The 22,434-nt window shown below is 38.5% G+C and overlaps 1 protein-coding gene across 1 annotated transcript in view; it reads right to left on the bottom strand.

Moving 5' to 3' along the window:
• The window catches only part of SYN2 (synapsin II), a 180,985-nt gene extending 161,434 nt beyond the window's left edge, over positions 1 to 19,551 (bottom strand). Inside the window, exon 1 of the mRNA XM_074151484.1 lies at positions 19,187 to 19,551. Coding sequence (XP_074007585.1) covers positions 19,187 to 19,551 — 365 coding nt within the window. The remainder of the gene's footprint in view (positions 1 to 19,186) is intronic.
• Positions 19,552 to 22,434: the final 2,883 nt, after the last annotated feature.

The raw sequence follows: 22,434 nt of genomic DNA, 5'->3' as shown, positions 1-22,434 counted from the left end.
TTAATCAGAACAGAACATTCAACAAGTTGTCTTCATTACTCACAGGATTTAAAGTGATTTCTGCCACTAAATAAGACTTTGACTAATTTGTAAATGAGTATTTCTTCCTAGAGAATGCTCCTCAGGTCATTATGTGGCACTATTAGATATATTAAAAATTACCCCCAAGGGTTTAATTCACAGAATGTTTATTGTATTACAATTTAAAAAACAAAACCAAAAAACCACAACCACCCACAAAAAAAGCAAACCCAAAGAAAAAAAACCCTAAATTTGCACACTTTATCTGAAGAAATTTCCAAAGATTTTGTAAGATCTATGGGCAAACAGAATGTAAAGTAAAGCTTAAATGCTTGATATTTTTGTTACTAAGTTTTTGTTCCTTTCTTTCTATAAAAAATTTAGATATATGTTACCATATTGAAATAATTTTGACTCAGAAAAAATAGCCTGTTATTCAAAATGGTGGTACAGATTCTTTACTTTGCAAACAGTAGAAATATTTTACATATTAACGTAATTTTTCCAAGATCATCTCCATTAATGACAATACCCATAATATAGCTCGATTATGTAAGACTAAGCTTTGAAATACTGTTACCAGATGCAGTGTAGTGGATGGCACATCATGCAAAACTTCTCTCATTGCAGAGTTTGGAAAGAGTAAAACCAAATCCTGAAACTTTAAATACACATTTGAAATGTAAAGTTCTATGAAAAATTTAGCAGAAAATGTGGTTTCCTCAGTAAGATAATCTCGCTAAAATAAAAACCTGGATGCCATTTAGAAAAGTAAAAAAACCATAAAGTTATCTAAACTGAAGAAAATACAAAGAAAATACAAGTGCAAAATGAAAAGATATGCTACAAGAATTTCAAGAAGACTAGAAGTTCACGTCTCCAGGATTTTCAATCACTAGACAACAGGGAATTATTTCTTAATGCCTGCCTTTCTGAAGTAAAACTAAATAAATTTGTGATTATTCAATCCAAAATTACTCTCTGCAACCCATACTTTAAAATTGTTGCTTCTACTGACAAGAACTAAATCTAAAATACTACTCTTTCTGGTTGCAATAAAACATTCATTAAAACTACCTGTCTGCTGCTACTTGTTTATCTAAAATGGACCCAGAAATCACAAGCATCATCTTACCCGTCAGTAGAACCTGTCTGAATCATTTCCCAGAGAAAATTTATCTGGAATCAAAGTTGCTTACAAATATGCTGGCCGATTCTTTCACAGTTCAACATCTCACCGTAACCAAAACATTTCCTGAGAGCAATCGACTGGGGAAAACTATTTTACAATCAGCTCAGATCCAATTGATTAATTACTTAAATTAGAAAAGGGTATGAAGCATGGGGAATTTTCTGTTTGTTTTTGCCAAGGAAGCTTAAAAAAAAAAAAGAGCGAGAATAATTTGTTAGATAACATTTAAACAGTTGTATAGAAAACAAACTAAAGCTGTAATCCTCTAAGTCTTTCAGGATCTCATTCTAAGCTTTCCAAAACACCTTCCCAACTGACATTATTTAAAAAAAAACTAGAAAGCCTATCAGATTAGCATCATCTTGGAAACAAAGATCTTTGCTGCATGTCGAGTATCTACAAAACATTGTTTAAAACGTCAGCTAAGGTATTTTCAAACCACTATAATGACCCTCATAATTTACAAGAATTCCATGAAGAATCAATGTTTTAAGAGTTAAAAAAAAGCTGTTCAGCGAGTGTAGTGAGAAGGGGAATTTTTATAAAAGTAATAACTGATCAGGTATTAGACAATTTGTAAATCAAAAAGATAGTCTCAGTTCAATCTGCTAAGCGTGGATACAAACTCAAACAGGAACATTACGAAAAGCTGATCAACAGCCATCTGACATATTGAATGGATATAAGGCAGAAAATTGGGACTTCGGCTGTACAACATTTTTCCAGAGTTCATATTGAACTTGGCTAAAATATCTGGTCAGTGACATGTGACTTAGCTATGTGGCTTCCACATGGTCAATTCTACCTGATAAAATGCTAATACTGATTAGAAAACCCACAAGATTTGCAAGGTTAGACTCATCTGGTAAAGTTGTAATACACGTACTATGGCAATAGGTGCCCTGGAAGACTCCCAATGGGTGAGACTGAGTGCACAAACTCACACCCTCAATGATTCCCAATTCAGTAAATAATTTCAATTTTTGCCACTCTATCTATTTATGGACTGTCATATAATCTAGTTCTGAGCTTTAAAAACCCAAACATTAGAACAGAAAACCAAGAATCAATTCAACAAGAACTAGCAGCTGCCATACATTAGAACAGAAAACCAAGAATCAATTCAACAAGAACTAGCAGCTGCCATACTATGTCATACAATGCCCATTTTTCCTCATTTCACTCAGAATGACACAGCACTGCAGAGCCTGGACAGTGTGTAACATTCGCTACATCTTCCCAAAACCACAAGTAATCCTCACCTTTCTTAATTCTCCACTCTTTACCTCCTGAAGATTCCAACAGTTATCCATCGCTTTTTGGCTTTTTAAATAGTAATAGCTTCAGTAAAATATCTGATAGCTTCTAAGATATTAAAGTATCTTTTAGCATGAAAAAGTAAGTTTAATTTTTGATCTACTGATTTCTTCTGAATAAAAAAAAATCCCCACAGAAAGGTACAGATACTCTTCACCTGAAATATGATGCATTCCTAATGTTTATAGAAGACAGAGATGTCCTGATGCTCACATTAAAGATTTACTTATTTTATTTATACATTTTTCCACCTTGCTGACCAAATCTGCTTTGCTCTACAAACGCGCTTTCTTTAAAACAATAAACTTATATCCCTTGTATGCATAGAGAAAAGAATCTCCTATATACATCTTCCTAGTGTCAGAAAGAAACTATTAATCTGCTGTATGGAACCAGAGAACATGCGTGGGTGTAAGAAAACTGTCTGTAGGCACTGGCAGAAGGGAAGGCTACAGAGCTCACTGCAGCGTAACCACCCACACACGTTTTATCAGAAAAGAGCAGCAGCTGAGTCATGGTGCTGACTTCCATCCCGAAGAGGGATTTTCTCTAAGCTGAGATACATTGCTGTGACGATTAATTTCTTGTTTTCAGAGGACTGAATTTCCAGCACTTTGACGTCTAATTTAGGAATTATTAACAACACATCCTTATTCCTATTTGAATGGTTAATGTTACCCTCCCCTTCTCCCCCCAGTATCTCTTCTAAGACTTTTGCTGAAATCCAAGGATGAAATAAAACACATTTTCATAACAAAAATCGATGGAAACTTCCAGGTCCATTAATTTCTTATTACTTTATATAACTTTATATTTATTTAAAATATATATAAATATATATATAAAATTTATATAAATATAAAATAAAAATATTTTATATATATAAAAATAAATATAACTTTATATTTATTTAAAATATAAAGTATTTGTACTCAAGTTGTTTATTTTATATAGTACAAATATGCACAACATTAATCACAAAATGTTTACCAGCCCTGGAAATTCAGAAGACGCATCCAAACTCTGTACTTTTGATGATACAACCGCTTGCAATAGAAGCCTCTACTTTAGAAAAGTAGCCAAACTGTTCTAATTGTTTGCTACAATGGAAAAAGTTTAGTCTTTGCTGTCCATCAACTGTCAGGAGGTCAACACCACCTTCCCTGCAAGGCTTTTCAAATTATAGGAAAAGTGGAAAAAAAAGCCTCCAAAGGCAAGGTTCAGAATTGCAGAAATTATATCAACGTCATCAAAAAAAAACCAAAGCAAAATTATTTTTTAAAAGTCAAATGAACAAAATATACTCTCTTTGCTACTCGAAGACCTTTATTATTTCAAGATGGTTAACATATGGAATGCAAGACTGAAGTCTGATTACTTAGCTGAAAATTCTATGTTAGTATTTACGTCTTTAATTCTAAGTTTGCTAGACTCCCGTGGGGATAAATGTGTTTTGCTACTCATTCTGGAAGCGTTCGAAAAACATCAAAGAAATAATGGTAAATAATAATTCAATGCAGAAACTGTTCTTTTTGTTTATTTTAAATTCGACTGCTTTGTATGATGTCACTATATTCCACAAATACATAATCTTCCAAAAGTAAGCTACTAAAGGTCAACTTTAGTGCACAGACAGGAAGTTAAGCATTTAAAAAATACTAGTTATTTTATTTTTACAATGTTCCTAATGGATTATAAAACATGCACACCTAGATCCTGGAATAAACAGAGTACAATTCAGAATTTAATTACTTTAGATTACAAATTCTGCAGTTTCCTATACTTCCCAGTATTACCCTGTTTTACAAGAGCTTAATTTTTTTTTTTTTTTTTTTTTTAACTACTATTACTGAGTGAAACTTACCACTCCTCCTTCCTTCAAACGAAGCTATTACACATGCTCTGTGGTACACAAGTATAAAAAAAAAAAATATAGCCACAGAACAGACAAGCAGAAATAAAATGCCCTCACGGCACAGGGAAGCATTCACACACTGGCTTTTAGCTCTCTGGGCAGGCAACAACTGAGCAGGACTCAGCACAAAGTTGCAGCACCTCAGTTGTGCCCTGCTCTGCAGCTGCGAATTTCCAGTCCTGATTTTCCATGACTCCTACTCAAGGTAGCTGAACTAGCAGACGTATGTTTATCTGAACTGCATTATTCCCTCTGTACATACATCTCAGGGAAATGTGGCTCAATTATGCAGGTATCTCTGACTAGGATTTAAGTCCATATGCTTTGTTTGATGGAATTTGTCACTCACAGGATAATTCTTTATTGTTAAATTTAAAAACTTCCGAAATTTGAGGGAGTTCTCTAATTCTCATCACCCAAGAGCACTTCTGATGTGTAAGAAAACTAAAAAACAAAACAAAAAGGAGAACCTGGGTTTACCTACGATTCCTGTATTTATTACAAATACGAAGTTGTGGTGTTTCAAAGTAATTTCCTGGGTCAATACCTGACCATAATTCTCATCTGTATTAACTCTGCTCATCCTTGCAGAACTGAAGCCTTAACTCAAAGCTGTCCAACTCACACTTTCATCCTGCTCCTGAATTATCTTGTAATTTTTAACACTGTGCCGTACGAATCAAGCAAAACCCAGCACCAAATAACTGCTTCAGAAAAGCCCTGCCATTTTTCAGAAGATGAATAAGCCGTTCACTACATTCCCCAGTCTGCCGTCAGGGTTTGCTTCTCTAATCGTTCTTAGTCTTAATTGCAAAACATAATAAGCTGCTTATGAGTGTTATTACTTCTTGCAAATGATTTTGTCTTCAATCACAATCAGGAGTCAGATGAAAAATTTGAGATTACTAACGTACGTTCCTTCTCCATGAGTATCCTGCAATATACTTGAAAAATTTAGTACTCGCTCAATCTGTCTTCTCAAAAGCAGTTCGTGCTGAAATGCTAAAAACATGCAAAACAAAAGGGCATGAAAAATTGGAAGACATTGATGCAAATTTAAAACCCTCTCATGAAAATATGGTTTCAATATACTTCCAATTGTACTTGTAAGTCATTAGCTAACATTTTAGGATGTTAGATATTACAGCAATTTATTTCTGTATAGTTCTATTCAATCAGAGCAAACAAACTGACCAAATTGCTACCAAAGTCTGCTTTACTGGAATTACAAGATGCTTCTAAGTACCACATGTGAACCAATGTCTAAATTTAAGTGCCATAGACATATTTCCTTGATTTTATTCTTTTTAAACACTAAGATGATCATAGGAAATCTGGCAAGACATTTTGGCTTTAAGGAAGGAGTACATACCGGGACAAAGGGGAACACGAGTATGAGTTAATAATAGATTCTTACGAATAAATAATCTAATGAAATAGAAGCTTTTAACCAGTACTTTTAACCTTCTCTGATAAATTTTGGTAAAAAGGAAAAGCTGATTTCACACCAACAGCAAGAGCACAAGGAGAGAACTTTGAATTATGACAACCTAAATGCAAATGATGCTGTTGTTTAAATATATAGCAAAAAACCCCGAACTATTGAGGTACTGAATGTATTTCAACATATCAATGATGCACTGCATATATCAATAACCAGTCAAGAGAATCTTTAAATCCATTATTACAGCGTGAAAAGGGACAATTTATTGCAGTTCATGAATCAAATTACCTGCATCCCCTTCACAACAAGCCGAGTACTTATGATCACAAAGAGTTGAATGACTAAAAGAAAAAAAACAGTCTACACAAGACTGGAAGAGGGGAAGGGATGCGGAGGGGAAAGCAAAAACAAACTCTCAAGAAAGGTATATTAGCGAAAACTTTGCTCTGCTATAAATGTACGTATCAAAATGAACTGAGGGAGCAAAGTGAGCAGAGGAAACATCTTATGGCTGTCCAGAGCGCTCAATTTCCATTTTCTTGTGGTTTTGTATTTATAATGCTATTCATAACAGGCTCTTGGAAGACTACAAAAATAAGAAAATATAATCCCTGTTATTTTAATAAAAAGAAATTCCAGCAAAGCTGGAATCAATGGCTAAGTAATAAGCAAGTTGCAAGTCACAATCATTTAATGTATACGTTTTTTTCAAAACAAGTGCTACCACTATAAAGGGAGATGTACCATTTCTCAAAGTGAAAAGCACGCAAGTCAAACACATATTTATCCCACCCAAATACTGGAGAGGAGAGATGAAATACTTTTTAAAACAATACCTGCATTAGTTACATGGATAGTTTATTTAGAAGTCAGAAAGGTACTTCTGAGAAAATGTGTTTGAATAATGACAAGTATTTTATTTGTTTGCAATTATTTTAAATGTACACTAAGAATTAAGTCACTCTTCATTCTGTGATGAATTACTGACCTAAAATTCTACACTAAATTTTCTATCATTTTCTATTCACTTCCCACTTTTCCACGCAAGGACTCCAGAGAAAAAAAAAAAAAAAAAAAGAGAAGGTGAGCAGGAAAAGAATTTCCTAACTGAAAACTCCCAATGGACCCTGACTTTCACATCCCTATGTGTTTTGTTTTGAAAGGTAACAGACACCACAGTTTATTGCTAATGGCTAGGAAGTGAAACCGTAACAAATGTCAGGATGATCATCCGAGTGGCACTCTCCTCAGCCACAGCGCAATGCTTAATCTGCAACAACATTCCATTCACTTTTGTAAATTTTGTTCAGTAAATATTTTTATTTGCTTGAAAGAGCTTCAGAATTTTTTTTTTGGAGGCACTTACCCTAGTTTATAGCTTATGTGAGAAATTTATGACCAGCATGTCACAAATTTTTCTTATTTGAAATAAAAGATGACAAACTAAAGTCAGAAATAAACCTTTCCAAAAAATCAACTAATCCCTAAGAAGCAGTTTGAAAATAGCTCTTCTAAAAATTAGCAACTAGTAAACATTTCATAACTAACCACACCACACTATTTCTCCAAAACATCATTGCTAACTCATGCAGATACTTAACTGCTCATGTGGAAAAATTACAAGAGTAAATAAACACAGGTATTGTGACAGTACATGCCTAACTACTATTTATATCTTTCAATGCAAGCCCCCACAGTAATTTCACGCTAAATATTCAGCTTTGGTTTCAATATAAGGGTCAGATAAAGGCAATGACATGAAAACACCGATTTTTCCTCTTCACCCTTTCCAAACAATTTCAGTGACGTTTGATTCAAACGAAAGCAAGTTCTGACATATTCTTATTAAATAAAAATTTCAACATTTAAATAGTTCTGTAAGTTTGCTGGGGTTTTTAAACATAGTTAAGCTAACTGACCTCAAAATGTATTTAGCAATATTGGTGGAGACAGCTGACAAAGAGAATTGCAAATGACAGTAACTGTGCATCATTTTATCTCAGTTTAATTTGAGTTTGAACACAAAAAAAAGCTATTCCATTTGAATAAAATAAAAGGACCTACACAGGCAGGCCCTGTATACTGGCACCGAAAAAGATTTATTTTTTTTCAAAGTGTATGAAAGATGATTGCGTATTTATAATATTAACTATCTGATCAAAGCTGTTTCTAATCAATTTATTTTCCATTTACATACTTAAAGAACTGCTACAAGCCTTACAGTCACGGATTTTTACCCTGAGTTTTCAGGCAATGTTTCAGACAAAATGGAAGAATTTGTCCTCATTATGCCGAGTAGTTTTATGCCTTGGACAGCTCTTTCAGGAAAATACCCCTGGTTTACTGCAGAGAGAGACATACATACATGCATAACTTTACACACATGCATATTAAGCCCTCTCATCTTGGTGCACATAACACAATTCGTTTTGTATGCTAACTAGATTATCAGTTACAATACACTCCTCAAACACAGATGCACCAGAGATGTTGACTTTGATCAACCATGCATTAGAACAAGCTGCTTTTGCTGATTAACGTCATTTACTTTGATTTATATATTACACATAATCCTGTTTTCCACCATGAAGTTTATTTCCTAGAGTCCCCAAACTGAAAATTTCTCATCTTGAGGAGTAGGGTGTCTAGAGCTAAAAAATTTATATACTTTCTATGTTTGTAATAATTTGTCAAAATAGAAAGTTTTGAAGAATCCAATTAGTAAATCAAAAAGTGTACACAGTTCAGCATACGGTAAGCATACTGATTTTTAAAAAACTTCTCTTTTGCTTACTCAGAGTTTCCTTTTTGCTTCTATTATCTTTTAAAAAATAACTTTACCATATATTCTAAAACTACTTATTATGGTAACAGGATGATAACAATATCTAACTCACTACCTGTTCAAGCTACAGATTTTAAAAGACGACTGTATCTTTTCAATGACCCAGCATGAAAAGCTGATATTTACTTGTTCTGCTAAGACAAAAGTCATACATGGAAACTTTACTATCCTTTTTTAGGGGAACTTCGGTACTTCCAAAAGTGCTATGACAAACCTGCAGGCAAAATAATCCAGTGCAGATATCCTGTGTGCCACTGACTGTGGTCCTCAATTCAGCATCCAGGCAGATTGCCAAACAAGGTGACAGTGTCACTTCCCGAGATGTGGCTCTACACTTATTACAATCAGCAATAAGATCATTCATCTATCACTGCATAACTTCATATGCATGGACATAAATACACGGAGTATTATATAAACAATAATCTTGTCATTAGATTTGGATATTGCAGATGTAAGATATGATGTCAGAAGAATACCTCAGGTATTCTGAGCAAAAATCCTAGCACTGACAAATACATTAAGGTTGAAATTCTTTGAATTCTTCATCAAATAATTGCAAAAAGGCCAGTAAAAGCAGTTTCAAAAGAATATTTAACATTTATAAACATAATTGCCTTGGGTAGGAGCTCTAGGTACAAATAACTGATAACGTATTTGAAAAGTTACGGCTTTCTCTTTTAGAATTACTGTTTGCCCCTCAAAAAAATATTTTCTCAGTATCAATTAGGTTTGCTTCCTTTCAAACACTCGTTTGAAAATTCGCAAACCAGAAATGAGCATTTAAATGAAGTAACTTGTGCTTTATATCTTACACTAGTATTTGTTAAGCAGTTATATGCACCGTCTTCATACCATCTTGACTGATAGTAGTTTGCCATATGTTTTTTCAAAGCCTGAAACCAATACTGCAATTCTGTTCCACAGAAAACACCATAAACACATTGTTCTAAATCATCCAAATAAGAAATGACTAACAAATGCTCAGGAAAAGCCTACATTAGCCCAAAAACAAGCTACCTCAAGCATAGCAAACCAGAAAAAAAAAATTAATTACATTGTTACAATGGAAAAAAAATCACACACAGCCTGGATTTCTACATCAACAGCTTTCCAGAGTATTGTTCTTGCAATATATGGACATTATCCCCAAGGGACTTGGACAATTCACGTGCAAAAGCAGTAACATCTCTTTTTACTCTGAAGGCTACTTGGGACCTGAGATGTCATCAATACAGCACCTACCAGCCAAGGATTTATCTCAAATGCATACTTAAAATGGGTCACACTATTCAGAACAAAAAAAAGAAAAACAAACAAACCAACAACCAAAAAAACCCCCAAACAACCAAAAAACTTCAACAGCTGCCTAGCTTTTTGGAGAGGACCTCTAGCAAACATAAACCTAGACAATCACAGCAAAACTTAACTTGAAAAGCACTGCCCTAAGATCCTTACCAACCTGAGAACAGACCCGCAGTCTGCTTCTTCCCACACATTTCGTGAACAAAGACCAATCCAGTGGAAGTTATTTCAATAGAAATAATGTAAACCTTAATACACAGTAATTATACTTTCTATTAGTGTCTCTCGACTCCTCTAAGGTATAACTGCTGCCAAGAAAATTTATCTTATATTCTTGTATGTTGAATTGCTGCTAGTTCATACCAGGTATATTTCTTCCATAGTGAGAAAATGAATCAGCACAAAAACTCTAGAACATGGGTCCAACTAAAGGAACTAAGGTAGAGTACAACCCCATACAAAACACTGAATCTCTAAACCCCACCTTCTGTCATTACAACCCGTACAAGAGATTCTCCATGTGACCTGTCTTCACAACAGCCCAGTGGCTTTCCAGTGGCACAATGAAAGAGCCTCCTTTTATTCCAGTGCAACCCAATAGCACCAGAGCAAGAAAACTACAGCCACAGAAGTATTGTCTACCTGGACAACATTTCCACAGAAGGAGGAAAGAAATTCTATTCTCCTGCCCCTATCTCTCATATGAGCAGGTCACAGCAATTTACCAAAAATGGGCTGAGACCAAGCAAACATTAGATGTTGAGGTGAAAATAATGAAAGAACGTTGTTCCCACTCCTTCCCAGCTGCACTTAAGCAACAACACTGTGACAGCTCACAAGCCAATCACAGATACAGAGGAAGAAGGATAAAGATCCCTGCTCTGGTCAGAAAGAAAAAGAAAGGTTCTTCAAAACCAGAAGTTGTATGCTCTTCAGCAGCGGTCTACTGGACCACTTCAGATTGGTCTACTGGAGCAATGCATTAATTAAATGAATCCCACTACCATTTGCAATTCAAAAAGGTGCACAGTAAGCAGGTATACTCTGGTGGCCCTGATCAGCTGTCGCCCTGCCAGCTTGCTTGCCGCTGGGCACCCACAATCACAGCACAAGCCCTGGACATCCCACACTATTGCCTGCCAGTGCTGAAACAAAGTCCACCCAGCCATGGCTCCAGCTGAGGGCCAGCCCTCTTCAGCCTCTTCAGATTTAACATTCAGTGTCTTCTGAATTAAACATTTCTATCACTTTTGCTTGCAAACACATAAACAAGGATTTGACCTGAGTCACCAACTTTTTGTTAGGAATCTGTGTATTTGTCAACACGAGTTCATTAATATTTCTGTTTCTGCCAGGCAGAGACACACTTGTGGTGAAAGTGGGTATTGTAAAACTGACAAAGTCTTTCCACTTTTTGCAAAAGCTTAAACTAGTCTACAGTTCACGTTACCACGAATGCCAATCGTTCCTCTCCTCCAGCGGGCTCTCTAAAAGCACACTAGCTCTGTGAAGTTAAGTTTGACTCAGCCCAGACAAAGCTGTTTAATTAGCAAAAGCAGCAGTACAATCAAGCAAGTACTCTACATTCTAGACCAAGGTACGATGCTGTCCTCCCACCCACGGCATCTGTAAAGTCTTATCACCTTATTACCTGTATTTTTCACTGCATACAGTAAGTTGCCTCATCCTTAGAGGCACTATCGTTATTCCAGGTAACATTTGCTTCATAATTTATTGCTGCACTTTTTGCCATCTACAACATAGCTAGCTTTGCCAATTTACTCTTCTCCATTCTTTGCAACTTTTCCACCTACTTGTAATTACCCTTTGCTGCTGTGTTCATCCAGCCAGGTCTAGAATCCTTCTGCAGAGGTTCTACATCCAAAACTGACCTCCTCTGTTTGTTATTCTCTTCTTCAGACACAAATTGATACTAAAACACATATTTTCACTAGTCTTGTATTTTTTAATGCAGATCGCAATGTATCTTACCTACAAATGCATGAAAACCCAAACCATCAGTCTATTTCAATTCTATTAAATATAGATTTCTGCAGTTTAGAGCATTCCCAGTGGGTGGGCTGGCTGAAGAGCCTAGGGTGATAAAATTATGTGATATTGCATATGAATACAACTGAGGGTGACTATCGCATGGTACTATTAAGAACTGGGTGCTAAGAATCCTTACTATTTTAAGAATACATTGATGCTGTGAGAATAATTAGCATCAAGCTTTTGGAGAAACATGGTTTCAACAAAAACATGTGTAGTCTTGCAGTGTCCTTTGGTGTTTACAGAATGGCAAGTAACATCCATTCAAAACAGATATAGACCAAAATACAGTAAGCCCTCCAGACACTTTTTCAAGATAAACAATAAGGAATCTATTAATATCGTTTTTAATAACCTTTTGTTTCATACTGTTTCCAAGAAATTACAATTTGCTACTGGTAAATCATTACCAAATTCTGAATAGATTGTATGTAGAATTTCTTATTTCACTTAGGTCTAAAGTCTACAAAGCAATTTGCTATTGCCTTTATCTCTTGCTTCTCTTGCTTCAGTCTTACTGCTTTGAAATATACTTTTCTAAAACTCATTATTTCCTTGCCAATTTCTCCATTTCCTTTCCATTAAGGCAAACTTCAGAATAAAACATTGACAAACACATTTTTTTCCAATATTACCGATCAACTAACCATGTTACTATAGGTTTCACTAAGCTTCAGAGAAGTTTCTGTGATCTCTTCAGAGAGAAAGGGGAAAAAAAGATTCACTCAGATTCTGAGCATGGGGGACAGGGACAGGACAGGGGATGACACCAGATACAATCTGCCCAAATTCATAGTCAGCATCTCATATACACTAAGTTCCTAAAATAACATTAGAGCAGGTAAAAGCTTGTTTAAATAAAGCAATACACAAAGTCTGGACAAAGCATTTTCCAGTAAAAGCTTTTTTTTTTTTTTCATATCAAGTCAAAAAGGCAATCTTTACCATGTAGTGTGCTTTGCTATTTATACTAATATAGACAAGTATTACACATGACAAAACTACAGATAAACAGAAAAAAATGGCAATTTTTTCTTAGAACATCTTAAAATACTAGCACACATTGTCTGGTGCAGAATTGTATCAGCTGGCTACTTGAGAAATACAACTTGCATGAGATTGCTGTACACTACAAATTCAGATTTGCTAACACGTTATGTTATGCACTTCAATTAGTCCAGCTGCATGTCCTTGCTCTCACATTCTTGCCCAGCACGGACTTAACATTTAAAGAAATGGACAAAGAACAAGTAACATGGCTCAGCGAGCTACACTTCCACCCCTTCAGAACACCACCTTCGGTTGCTCACACTTGATGAGGAGACAGAGCTCAGAATAAACTTTACCTCGCCTAGCAGAAACTCACATTGTTTCACCTGTGTGCCTGAGAGTACCCTCCCAGCTGGAAGAGAGATGTGCTGCTTGCACTCACGGCAGCCCCTGCTTATGACCCCATCTCTCCTTTAATTATCCTGCTATTTTGATTGCAAAAATGCAGAGCCCTAAAGGCTGAGTTCAAAACTGCACTGGTGCTGGGAAGTAGCACTGATCTAATGACCTGGTTGTAAGAAGCTGTCTAAGCACATACTGTCTTCATCTAAAACCCCGTTGCCAGCTCATCTCTGGAGTACTAGGAACTCAGTCCAAAGGCCTAACTAGAATTAGACCGCAACATAGCCAAATTTTTGTAAGATTCAGACCAAACTTCTCACAAAGATAATTTTGAAATGTGAAGTTTTCATATGAAGCAAAAGTTAAAGAGAAACCAAAGTAAAATCTTTACCACTCCTGCCCAATTTCAGGGTTTTTAAGGAACCTGTTGCCTTCTCTGGAAAATTAGTGTTACACCAAATGCAAGGTGTTTTTTTCCTTTAAGATCACAAGTTTCTTGTTGTAAAAGGCACAGTGGTTCTTAATTAGCATTTAAAATTAATTAAAGCAACTTATTATATGTCTTCTCTTCCTATGTAAAATACATATATTGATACAATTACCTGTTCTTTACACTCGCTGCCTGAAAGCATATATCTACATTTAGTCATTTGGTCAATCTTGAGAGCTTACACCTTTCTAAAAATCAGTCTCCTTATACCTCAGCAACACAGCTAGCCCTTTTCTTGACTTGCTTTCAAAAACTTCTCACCTTCAGCCCCTAAATGAGTGCCAAGTGCAACCACTACTAGGTCCACATTTGCCCATGCCCTGGGTTTCCCTCCCCTTTTTCTACTGTGGCTTTATGCTTCACACCAGTAGCTGTGTCCTTGCAACACCAGGAGGCTGGCAAGAACACTGTTCTAGACAGTGTCCTCCCAGAGGACCAGGGGGAGCTCTGGCAAAGCAGCTGCCCTCATTTATGCATTACTAAAATCTAAGTGACACCCTCTAAAATTGGAAAACTCGTTAACCAAAGACCTTTACTGAATACAATCAATGCTGCGGTGACTAAATCAACATACTACTATCAAATAAGATAAATGAGAATTCTAGTTCAACTGGAGTTAGGAAATACTAATGAGTTATGAACAATTGAACTGTCCTTACTGAACAGGAAAAAAGCAATGAATTTTCGTTGCAGTGTGTAAGTTGTTTTTAATTGAAACTTTTTTCCACCTTCTAGTAAATGCAAAAAAAAAAACCCCCAAACCTCAAGAAACCAATTCTGCTCACTTCAATAAATTTTTGTATTATAAACCAGCATTCTTCTGCACTATGACAATACTGTTCCTATTAAAAACATCTATGATAAGCAATGTTTGCCCTTAAATCACTCAGTAATTTTAAAACAGAAAGTTTTCTCTTCATATAGCATTTGCCCCAGCCATTTGGGCACTACCTCTCGGGCCTATCACGAGATGACTGACTACTAAGGCAGTAAACATTACAAAGAATGCATAATTCTCAGGGAAAAAAAAAACCTGATACTTATAACAAGATCTGTGCTTAAAAAACAAGAACAAAATTTTTCCACTCGATTCTTTTTATAGTTTCATCACTACTGCCAATGAGTCTTATAGTCAAGCTTTGAAGCACAAGGCAAAGTGATAATTAGTTTCCAATATTGAAACAGCTTTCTAAATATTACACATAAGCTTTTAATAAAGATAATAATCTATAGACACAGCATTCTGGCACCTTGCCACTGATGCACGGCCTCTAATCAATTGCTTGTTCAGCACTGAATATTGAGTACATTTTGTATACAGAACAAAATGGTTAGTTTTTGAGGAAATTAAATCCATTTTAAAATAAACTTATCTAGCTGAAAATTTTGGATGCTTAATGCAGACCAGTAGCTAGGAAAGGAGAATTAAAAGAAAAGGTTAAGCAAGCTGCCTAATTTAGCTCTGACACTAGCCTCTTGGATGACCTTGAGCAAACCATTTTACTTCTTAGTTTCCTCCATTTGTAAAGATATCACCAAAGATACTTAAGGCTGAAAAACAACCATTGAAGTCTATTACATAAAATCATTATTAAACCTAACAAGTGGCTCTTGTAGCTTTCCCCTCCCCAACAGATCCATGAAGTGTCTGTGAATCAGACCTTTTTCCGCTACATCTTTAAATACTTTGTAAGGTTCTCAACTAGACATGGTAACTCAGAACAGGGTTCTGGACACCAGTTAAGGTAATGAAAATGTCTGTTCAGTATGCAGCTGCAGCTGAAAAGAACGTGACATTAAAATGCATAAAGAATAGGCCAGAAAATAAAATTAGCTTTTCCAGTGCCTTTACATAAATTAATAGTACTCTTCCCTTGGAAGGAGTGTTTGCATTACAGGTCACCCCTTCTTTATGGTGATATTCTACAATGACAGAAGGTTTCTAAGATAACTGGTGAAAATGAACGCTAGTTATTTGCTTTCACCTTTGGACCAAAGGACCATTTCTTGTATAAACTGACTAAGAGAAAGTACTCCATGAGAACCAGAACCAATGAAGATTGCTTGTCATGGATTTGTCACTGCCAGTTCTCTACAAGCTTTGTTTTCATTTTTCTCCTACACTCGCCACCGAGGCATGTACAAAGCTACTAGCTGGTAGAAAGTCTTTGGTATCAGCTTATTTTGCGGTTCTGCCTTTCGTAGAAGCCCTTGGAGGTCTCTCTCATCTACATCACAGCAAGTTTCCAAAAACCCTGTAGGAAAAGAATTGTCTTTCGCAGCTCTAACACATATTTGATTGCCAGTGTTACTGGAAAAAGGAGGATGGTTTGACACGATGACTGCATTTGCCCTCTTTCCTTAAGAAGTCAAATAATTTAACATGGTAAAAATATACAAATTAGGACAGATAAGTTAATTCACCCAGTTTTCCTCTATCCTATACCATAAAAGTAAAGAAACTGAAAAGGAGAATTTCAAAACTTGTAATAGGACAAGCTTCTTAAGGCAAGAAAATGATAAAAGAAGTCACCAAGATAAAGATTAAAAAATGCAAGCAACAACTGACCGTTTATTTATACATAGAATATCCCATATGATTCCATTAGCAACAACAATAATGTTGGGTTACTAAACCTCAGACTTCAAGTATGAGTCAATCTCCAATAGAAATAAAATATATCAGAAACAAAATGTCCTTCTAATGCTAGAGTTAAGAGGCAGTATCCTTTGCTGACACAAGAAGGTGCTTAATACTTCCTCTGGCCATTGCTAAAAGAGGGTACTGAATTAGTAGGATTTCAGTATGATCCAGACTGAAATTCTTTTATTTATATTGCAACTGCAATCCAAAAACAATACATACGTTTTCAATTTAAGTCAAACACGACACAGCTCAAAAATATTACAAAAACAAAACACAGAGCATATGATCCTCCTCACAGGATAAATGTAAATCAACTGAAATTGTTTCTTCGGAGGTTCCAAGAGATTTATTTAGTAGGGTTTTTTTCCTATTGCCAGGGTTTGGTTAGTGTGTCACGTGACAGCAGCTCTACATACCTCATCTTGTTAAAGTGTACGTCAATGCATCATACCAGGAAGGGTAGCTACTGTGGTGGCCATCAGATAATTGAAATGCATCTATTGCCAGTTCCAACCTTTCAGAGTCTTTTTTTTTTTTTTTTCAAATTATCATACATATCCCATTTTAGCTCATATAGACAAACTCTATAGCAGTTCAATACCTGTCAATACAGACATCCATACTTCCAAAGGTATGGAACAAACTTCTCTGTATGTATTATCAGAATACATATATATATATTTCAAAATTTATTTTTAAATCTTCATTTACAAAATTATTAGCTTTTTAGAGGGGAAGAGGCAATACAACAACAAATGGTTCTTTCTAGAACTACTACATATCCATGTCACATACTATGAGAAATAAAATAAATAAATAAATAAATAAATAAGAAAAAGCAAGCAGGCATGAGTAACCTTGTGTATATTTGTGAACGCATCTAGTCTCCTACCTGGAGTGCTCTTGGAGGCATTCACCATGCAGAGGTTATTGCCGACAGATTGTCTTAATTTGGGGGCATTTATCAAGTACATAAAACATGCCATCTTTATAATACACAGGATGGCTTTAGCAGGTATAGAAAAATTCTACCAGAAACAAACTTTATGAACATATACAGTCATTTAATTTACCAATCAAACATTTGTGCACCATAGATTATTAAATAAATAGATGTGTCTGCAACGCAGCGAGCAGTGTCCATGGATGCATCTCCATGACGTAGGTATAGAGACTGTCTTAGTCCAGCAGATACAACAACCTTGGATTTTAAAAAAAAAAAAAAACACCACAAAAAAACCCCACACACACCACAAAACCAACCACAGAAGAAAACATCCAAAAAAGTCAACAAGTAACATCTTAACATTAATAACATATTTGCTGTAGATAAAAGCTTACATATTTGTTTCAAGTATTTTATTAAAATACTGTTTTAAGGCAAATTGTATCAAATCGTAGAACTGTACAAGTCCATCTAGACAGTGAGGCTATAAATTTGAGAAGCTGACAATAAAAGCACAAACCCACAATCCATTACTGAATGATGTCAGTGTTATAAAAACATGTTTTACTCCTTATTATTTTAAGGCACTATTAAGACCTTACATACTGTAATCAGCAACAGCGAATGAGAGGCTTCACAGCTTGATGTGTAAATACACATTACAGGGAAACAAGTTTGTGAACGATTAATAGGTATACATCTTTCCTATAAAATACAGCATCCAGCGGAGTCATACGTGATAAACAGGTCTGAAAAAGCTATAACCTCTCCTACTGGTAGCAGCCAGGCACAGGAAAAAACGAGTTGACGTACAAGTTCTATGTTTTGCAAATCCCACATTTTATTTTTTTTTTTTATGATGATGCTGGAAGCAAAACACCCAAACCAAACCAAACCCTGCAAAGTTAATTAACCCAATCGCACAAATTTACAGGGCTAAAGGTAAAACTGAGGGCTGGTCCTCAGTATCCTGAAGGACCTTCACCCAAACACGCATTTGAGACGCTGCAACAGTAGCAGTGGGATCTGGGTGAAAACAAGCCCGCTCATAAATATGAATTAACACACGTAACGCTACAAACTACCCGCAGTTCAAAACAGAAATTCGTGCCTAAGACACCTAAATCCTACCTGTACCCGTACACGAGCCCTTTATTTCACTAGAAAACACGAGATATGCTTTTTTTTCAGGGCGGTAAACACGTTTTATTTAGCGTTTTGATGGAAAACGGATTTCACGCCTAGTCAGGCGCTGCAGGGCTCGCTGTTTTTCGCTCCGTCTTCCAGTCCATAGCGCTTCGCTCCAGCCCCACGGCTGCCGCCTCAGCGAGGCCGGGCGGCGGGAACCCACTGCCCGGCGGGGACATTGCCCGGCGGCTGGTGGGGTGCTCTGCCCGGCGGCCCTCCCGCCATCCCCCCCCCAGCCCCAGCTCTCCTCACCCCCCGGGGCCTGAGGGGCGCCTGGCCACCCCCAGGTGAGCCCACATCTGCCGGGGAAGCGGCGAGCGGCCGCTGAGCGGGGAGGGGGCCGGCAGGGGAACGGGACCGCAGTGTGAGGGAGGGGAAGGAGAAGGAGGAAGAGGACGCGGAGGGGCATGCAGAGGCGCGGGGGGCACCTACCAGTCCGTGTGCGGCTCGTCGATGACCAGGAGCAGCTTGAACTTTCTGCCGGCAGCCGAGGAGACGGCGGAGGAGGCATCGACCAGACCGGCCGAGGCCGCCGTCTGCTTCACGGCGTTGGAGAGGGAGCTGAAGAAGCTGCTGCCCGTTGATTGCTGCTGCGGCGGCTGCTGCTGAGGGGGAGCCGACTGCGGCGGCTGCCGGCGCTCGGCAGCCGGAGAGGCAGAGGCAGGGGCCGAGGAAGCCGAGGGAGGCGGCGGCGGGGGCTGCTGCGGCTCCGGCCGCTGCAGGTCGGTCATGTAGCCATTGGGCAGGTTGGCGATGAAGCTGCTGTCCGAGAGCCTGCGCCGCAGAAAGTTCATCATCTGGCCGGGCGAGGCGGATGGAAGGCGAGGCTGTGCCGGGGAGCGGGCGGCGGAGCGCGGCGATGCGGAGGCGGGCTCGGTCGCAGCCCCACTGCCGGCCGAGGCGGGCGGCGCTGCCTTCCCCTCAGCCGCGCGGACACCGGCCGGCTGGCGCGCGCCCGCCGCTGCCGCCCGCCCGCCTCGAGGGGGCAGCCTCGCGCGCAGCCTCGCTCCCGTCCCCGCTCTCGCCGCGGGGGCGGGAGGGGACGCGCGGGGAGGGGACAGCGGTCCCCGCCGCTCCCCAGAGCCGGGCACGGGGGCAGCGGCGGCAGCGACGGGAGCCGGGGACGGCCCGCGGCAGCGGCTTCTCTCAGCGCCGGGCCCGCAGCACCGCGCCGTCGGCGCGGTGACGCTGCGCCGTAACGGCAGGGGACGGCTGGCAGCGGCAACGCGGGGTGCCGGGGGTGAGGGGCGGAGGCCGTGCGGCCCCTCCGGCCAGTAAACTGCGGTGGCCGTGATTTTTTTCATTAAAAAAACCACCCCCAAACAGTTGAATGAACGTGAAGCGCTGTGTAGCGTCAGGCCGTTTTACGCTGTCAAGGAGAATGAGCGGCGCGTTTTCCTATCTTAAAAGCCAGGCTTTTAAGAAAAACCTGAATTCTCTCTCCCCTTGAGTTTTGGGGTAATAGCTCGCTGTTTTAACATGAAAGACGTAACTCGGCCTTTATCGCATGACGTAAGGCTTTTATCCCAGGCATACGTTACTGCAGTGGGGTTTGCAGCTGATCTCTCCAGGCCCCGCTGCCTGTAACAGGTGCTCCGAGATCGTACACCCTGCATTTCCAGGCAGCGACTTCTTTTTATACTTGGGAGATGGGATAAAACCATCCTGATGCTGAACGCGTGCTCAGTTCAAAGTTCACGGGCCCACAGGTAGAACTGCACAGCATCTTTTTTTTAAGGAATCGCTCATTTTTGAGAAGTTCATATATTAATGATGGAAAATTAAATAAAATATGGAGGCTATTAGAGGATGCTGACATTTTAAACACCACAGAGGAACTAAGGCCAGACACACACACCCCCCACGTTTTGCATGAAAGACACAGAAAACGTGAACAAGCGGAACAACCCTGGGCTTCCACTGCAGCGAGGATGCTCCTGTCACCCCACCGACCCCTGGCCCGCGGGGAACTGCACTGACATCTCCATAAATTGAGACCTAGAGAGAATATAAATTTCTCTCCGTAGTATTAAAATATCTTGGGGCTACTCATATGTCTGAAAATCTTTTGTGTCAGCACAGCAGCTTGAATCACCTACAACACATGACAACACGAGCAACTCATTCACAGGCGGAGGTAGAACACTGCACTTCCCCATGGCAAGGGCACACATACTATTTCTACCGATATTATACGTACAAAGATGATTAAAATCGCAAGACCGAGGAACTGTTTCATTCATCCTTGCTTGAATAATTGCAGCAACAATCCCCCTCCCCTTCTCATCTAAAAAGCAGCCGGCCAAAGTAAAGAAAAAAGGGCTGCTTATACTTTTCCAAAGATGAGTTGTTAGAGGATACAAACCGTTTCACCTCCCTGTAAAGAGATTATTGAAAAACACTCAACTTGTCTGATACTGAAAAATGGTATTTAGGTATTTTTTAAATTACTGTTCTAGCTTGAAGGGTGATTGTCTAAAAATGCCCCCCGTTTGGACAGACTGCTCCAGAAACACTCAGAACCTGACAGAAAGCAGCCAGTCTTGCAGCGCCGCATTAGGCACAGCAGAACGAACATTTAGCTGTGCACATTAACAAAATGATTAACCAGGTCTCTACTACAGGGCTGAAATGTGTCTTTAGTGTCAGCTGCACTCTGGTTAGGAAGGCAAGACACACATAGCAAAGGGAAATGATAGGGAGCAATTTGAATGTCAGGATCCATCGCTATAAAATGAAATAAAGGAATTATTAAGCAGACTGGTGAAGCTGCTCAAATTTCAGTGATGCAAGATCTATCCTTGTTAACAGACTTGTGTGGAGAACTTCTGTTTTCTGATTGATGAAATCTAGTTCTCATCCGTAGTACCTTCTTCTATATTTTCAGTGCAGCCAAATGATTACTTGAAGATTATACAGACTGACTCTGATGGTAATCATGGCCAACAGACTCTGATCTGGTTGCCCTTTCTGGTTTCACGAACTGTTAGATGTTTGGTTAAGCAGCAGAAGCTTTGTTCACCTTCCCTGGGCACTCAAGATGTTACGGCTATGTAGGATGGTAGAACAGAAGGTACTTCCTACCTTACACACCCTATTCACTGTGCACTGTCTCTTCCGTATGAGCATCTTCTCAGAAATCTCTACTTTGGTTTTGGTTTTTTTTTACCTCTTTACATTATCACTATGCTGAATAAAATTTTTAAAAATACCAATCAATCATCCTCAAATGCTAGACTTCAGAGGTTTTGGAGTTTTTTGAAACTTGCCATAGGGTATTGTAACAGCCTTGTAAATCCAAAACTGCCCCGAGGCAACTGAATTTGGTCAAAGTCTCAAAGAACTTGGTCCCTAGTCCAGGACAAAACAAAAAGCAGAGTTCTTCACGGGGCATTTTTGTTACTGTAAATGGAGAACTTTGTTCAAAGAGTAGGGATGGAATATTATAGGGAGCTTGCTAAATGTAATAGTACATAAAGCTGTGCCTGAAAAAGAGCTAACAGCACTTTGCGTCCAACCTACTATTCATGATACTTCAACATCTCACCACATCTTTGTGAGATAATTCAACATGATTGTGTCTATTAGGAAGTGAGAATACTGAACTGCTGGTATGTTAAATGACAAAAGTCATAAATTGAATCAGTATGAAAGCAGAGAGTACAATAGCAATTTTAAAT

The sequence above is a fragment of the Numenius arquata genome, chromosome 8, assembly GCF_964106895.1.
Source record: "Numenius arquata chromosome 8, bNumArq3.hap1.1, whole genome shotgun sequence".
Classification (NCBI taxonomy): domain Eukaryota; kingdom Metazoa; phylum Chordata; class Aves; order Charadriiformes; family Scolopacidae; genus Numenius; species Numenius arquata.
The sequence above is the reverse complement of the archived record's forward strand: the minus strand, read 5'-3'. Positions and strand labels throughout refer to the sequence as shown.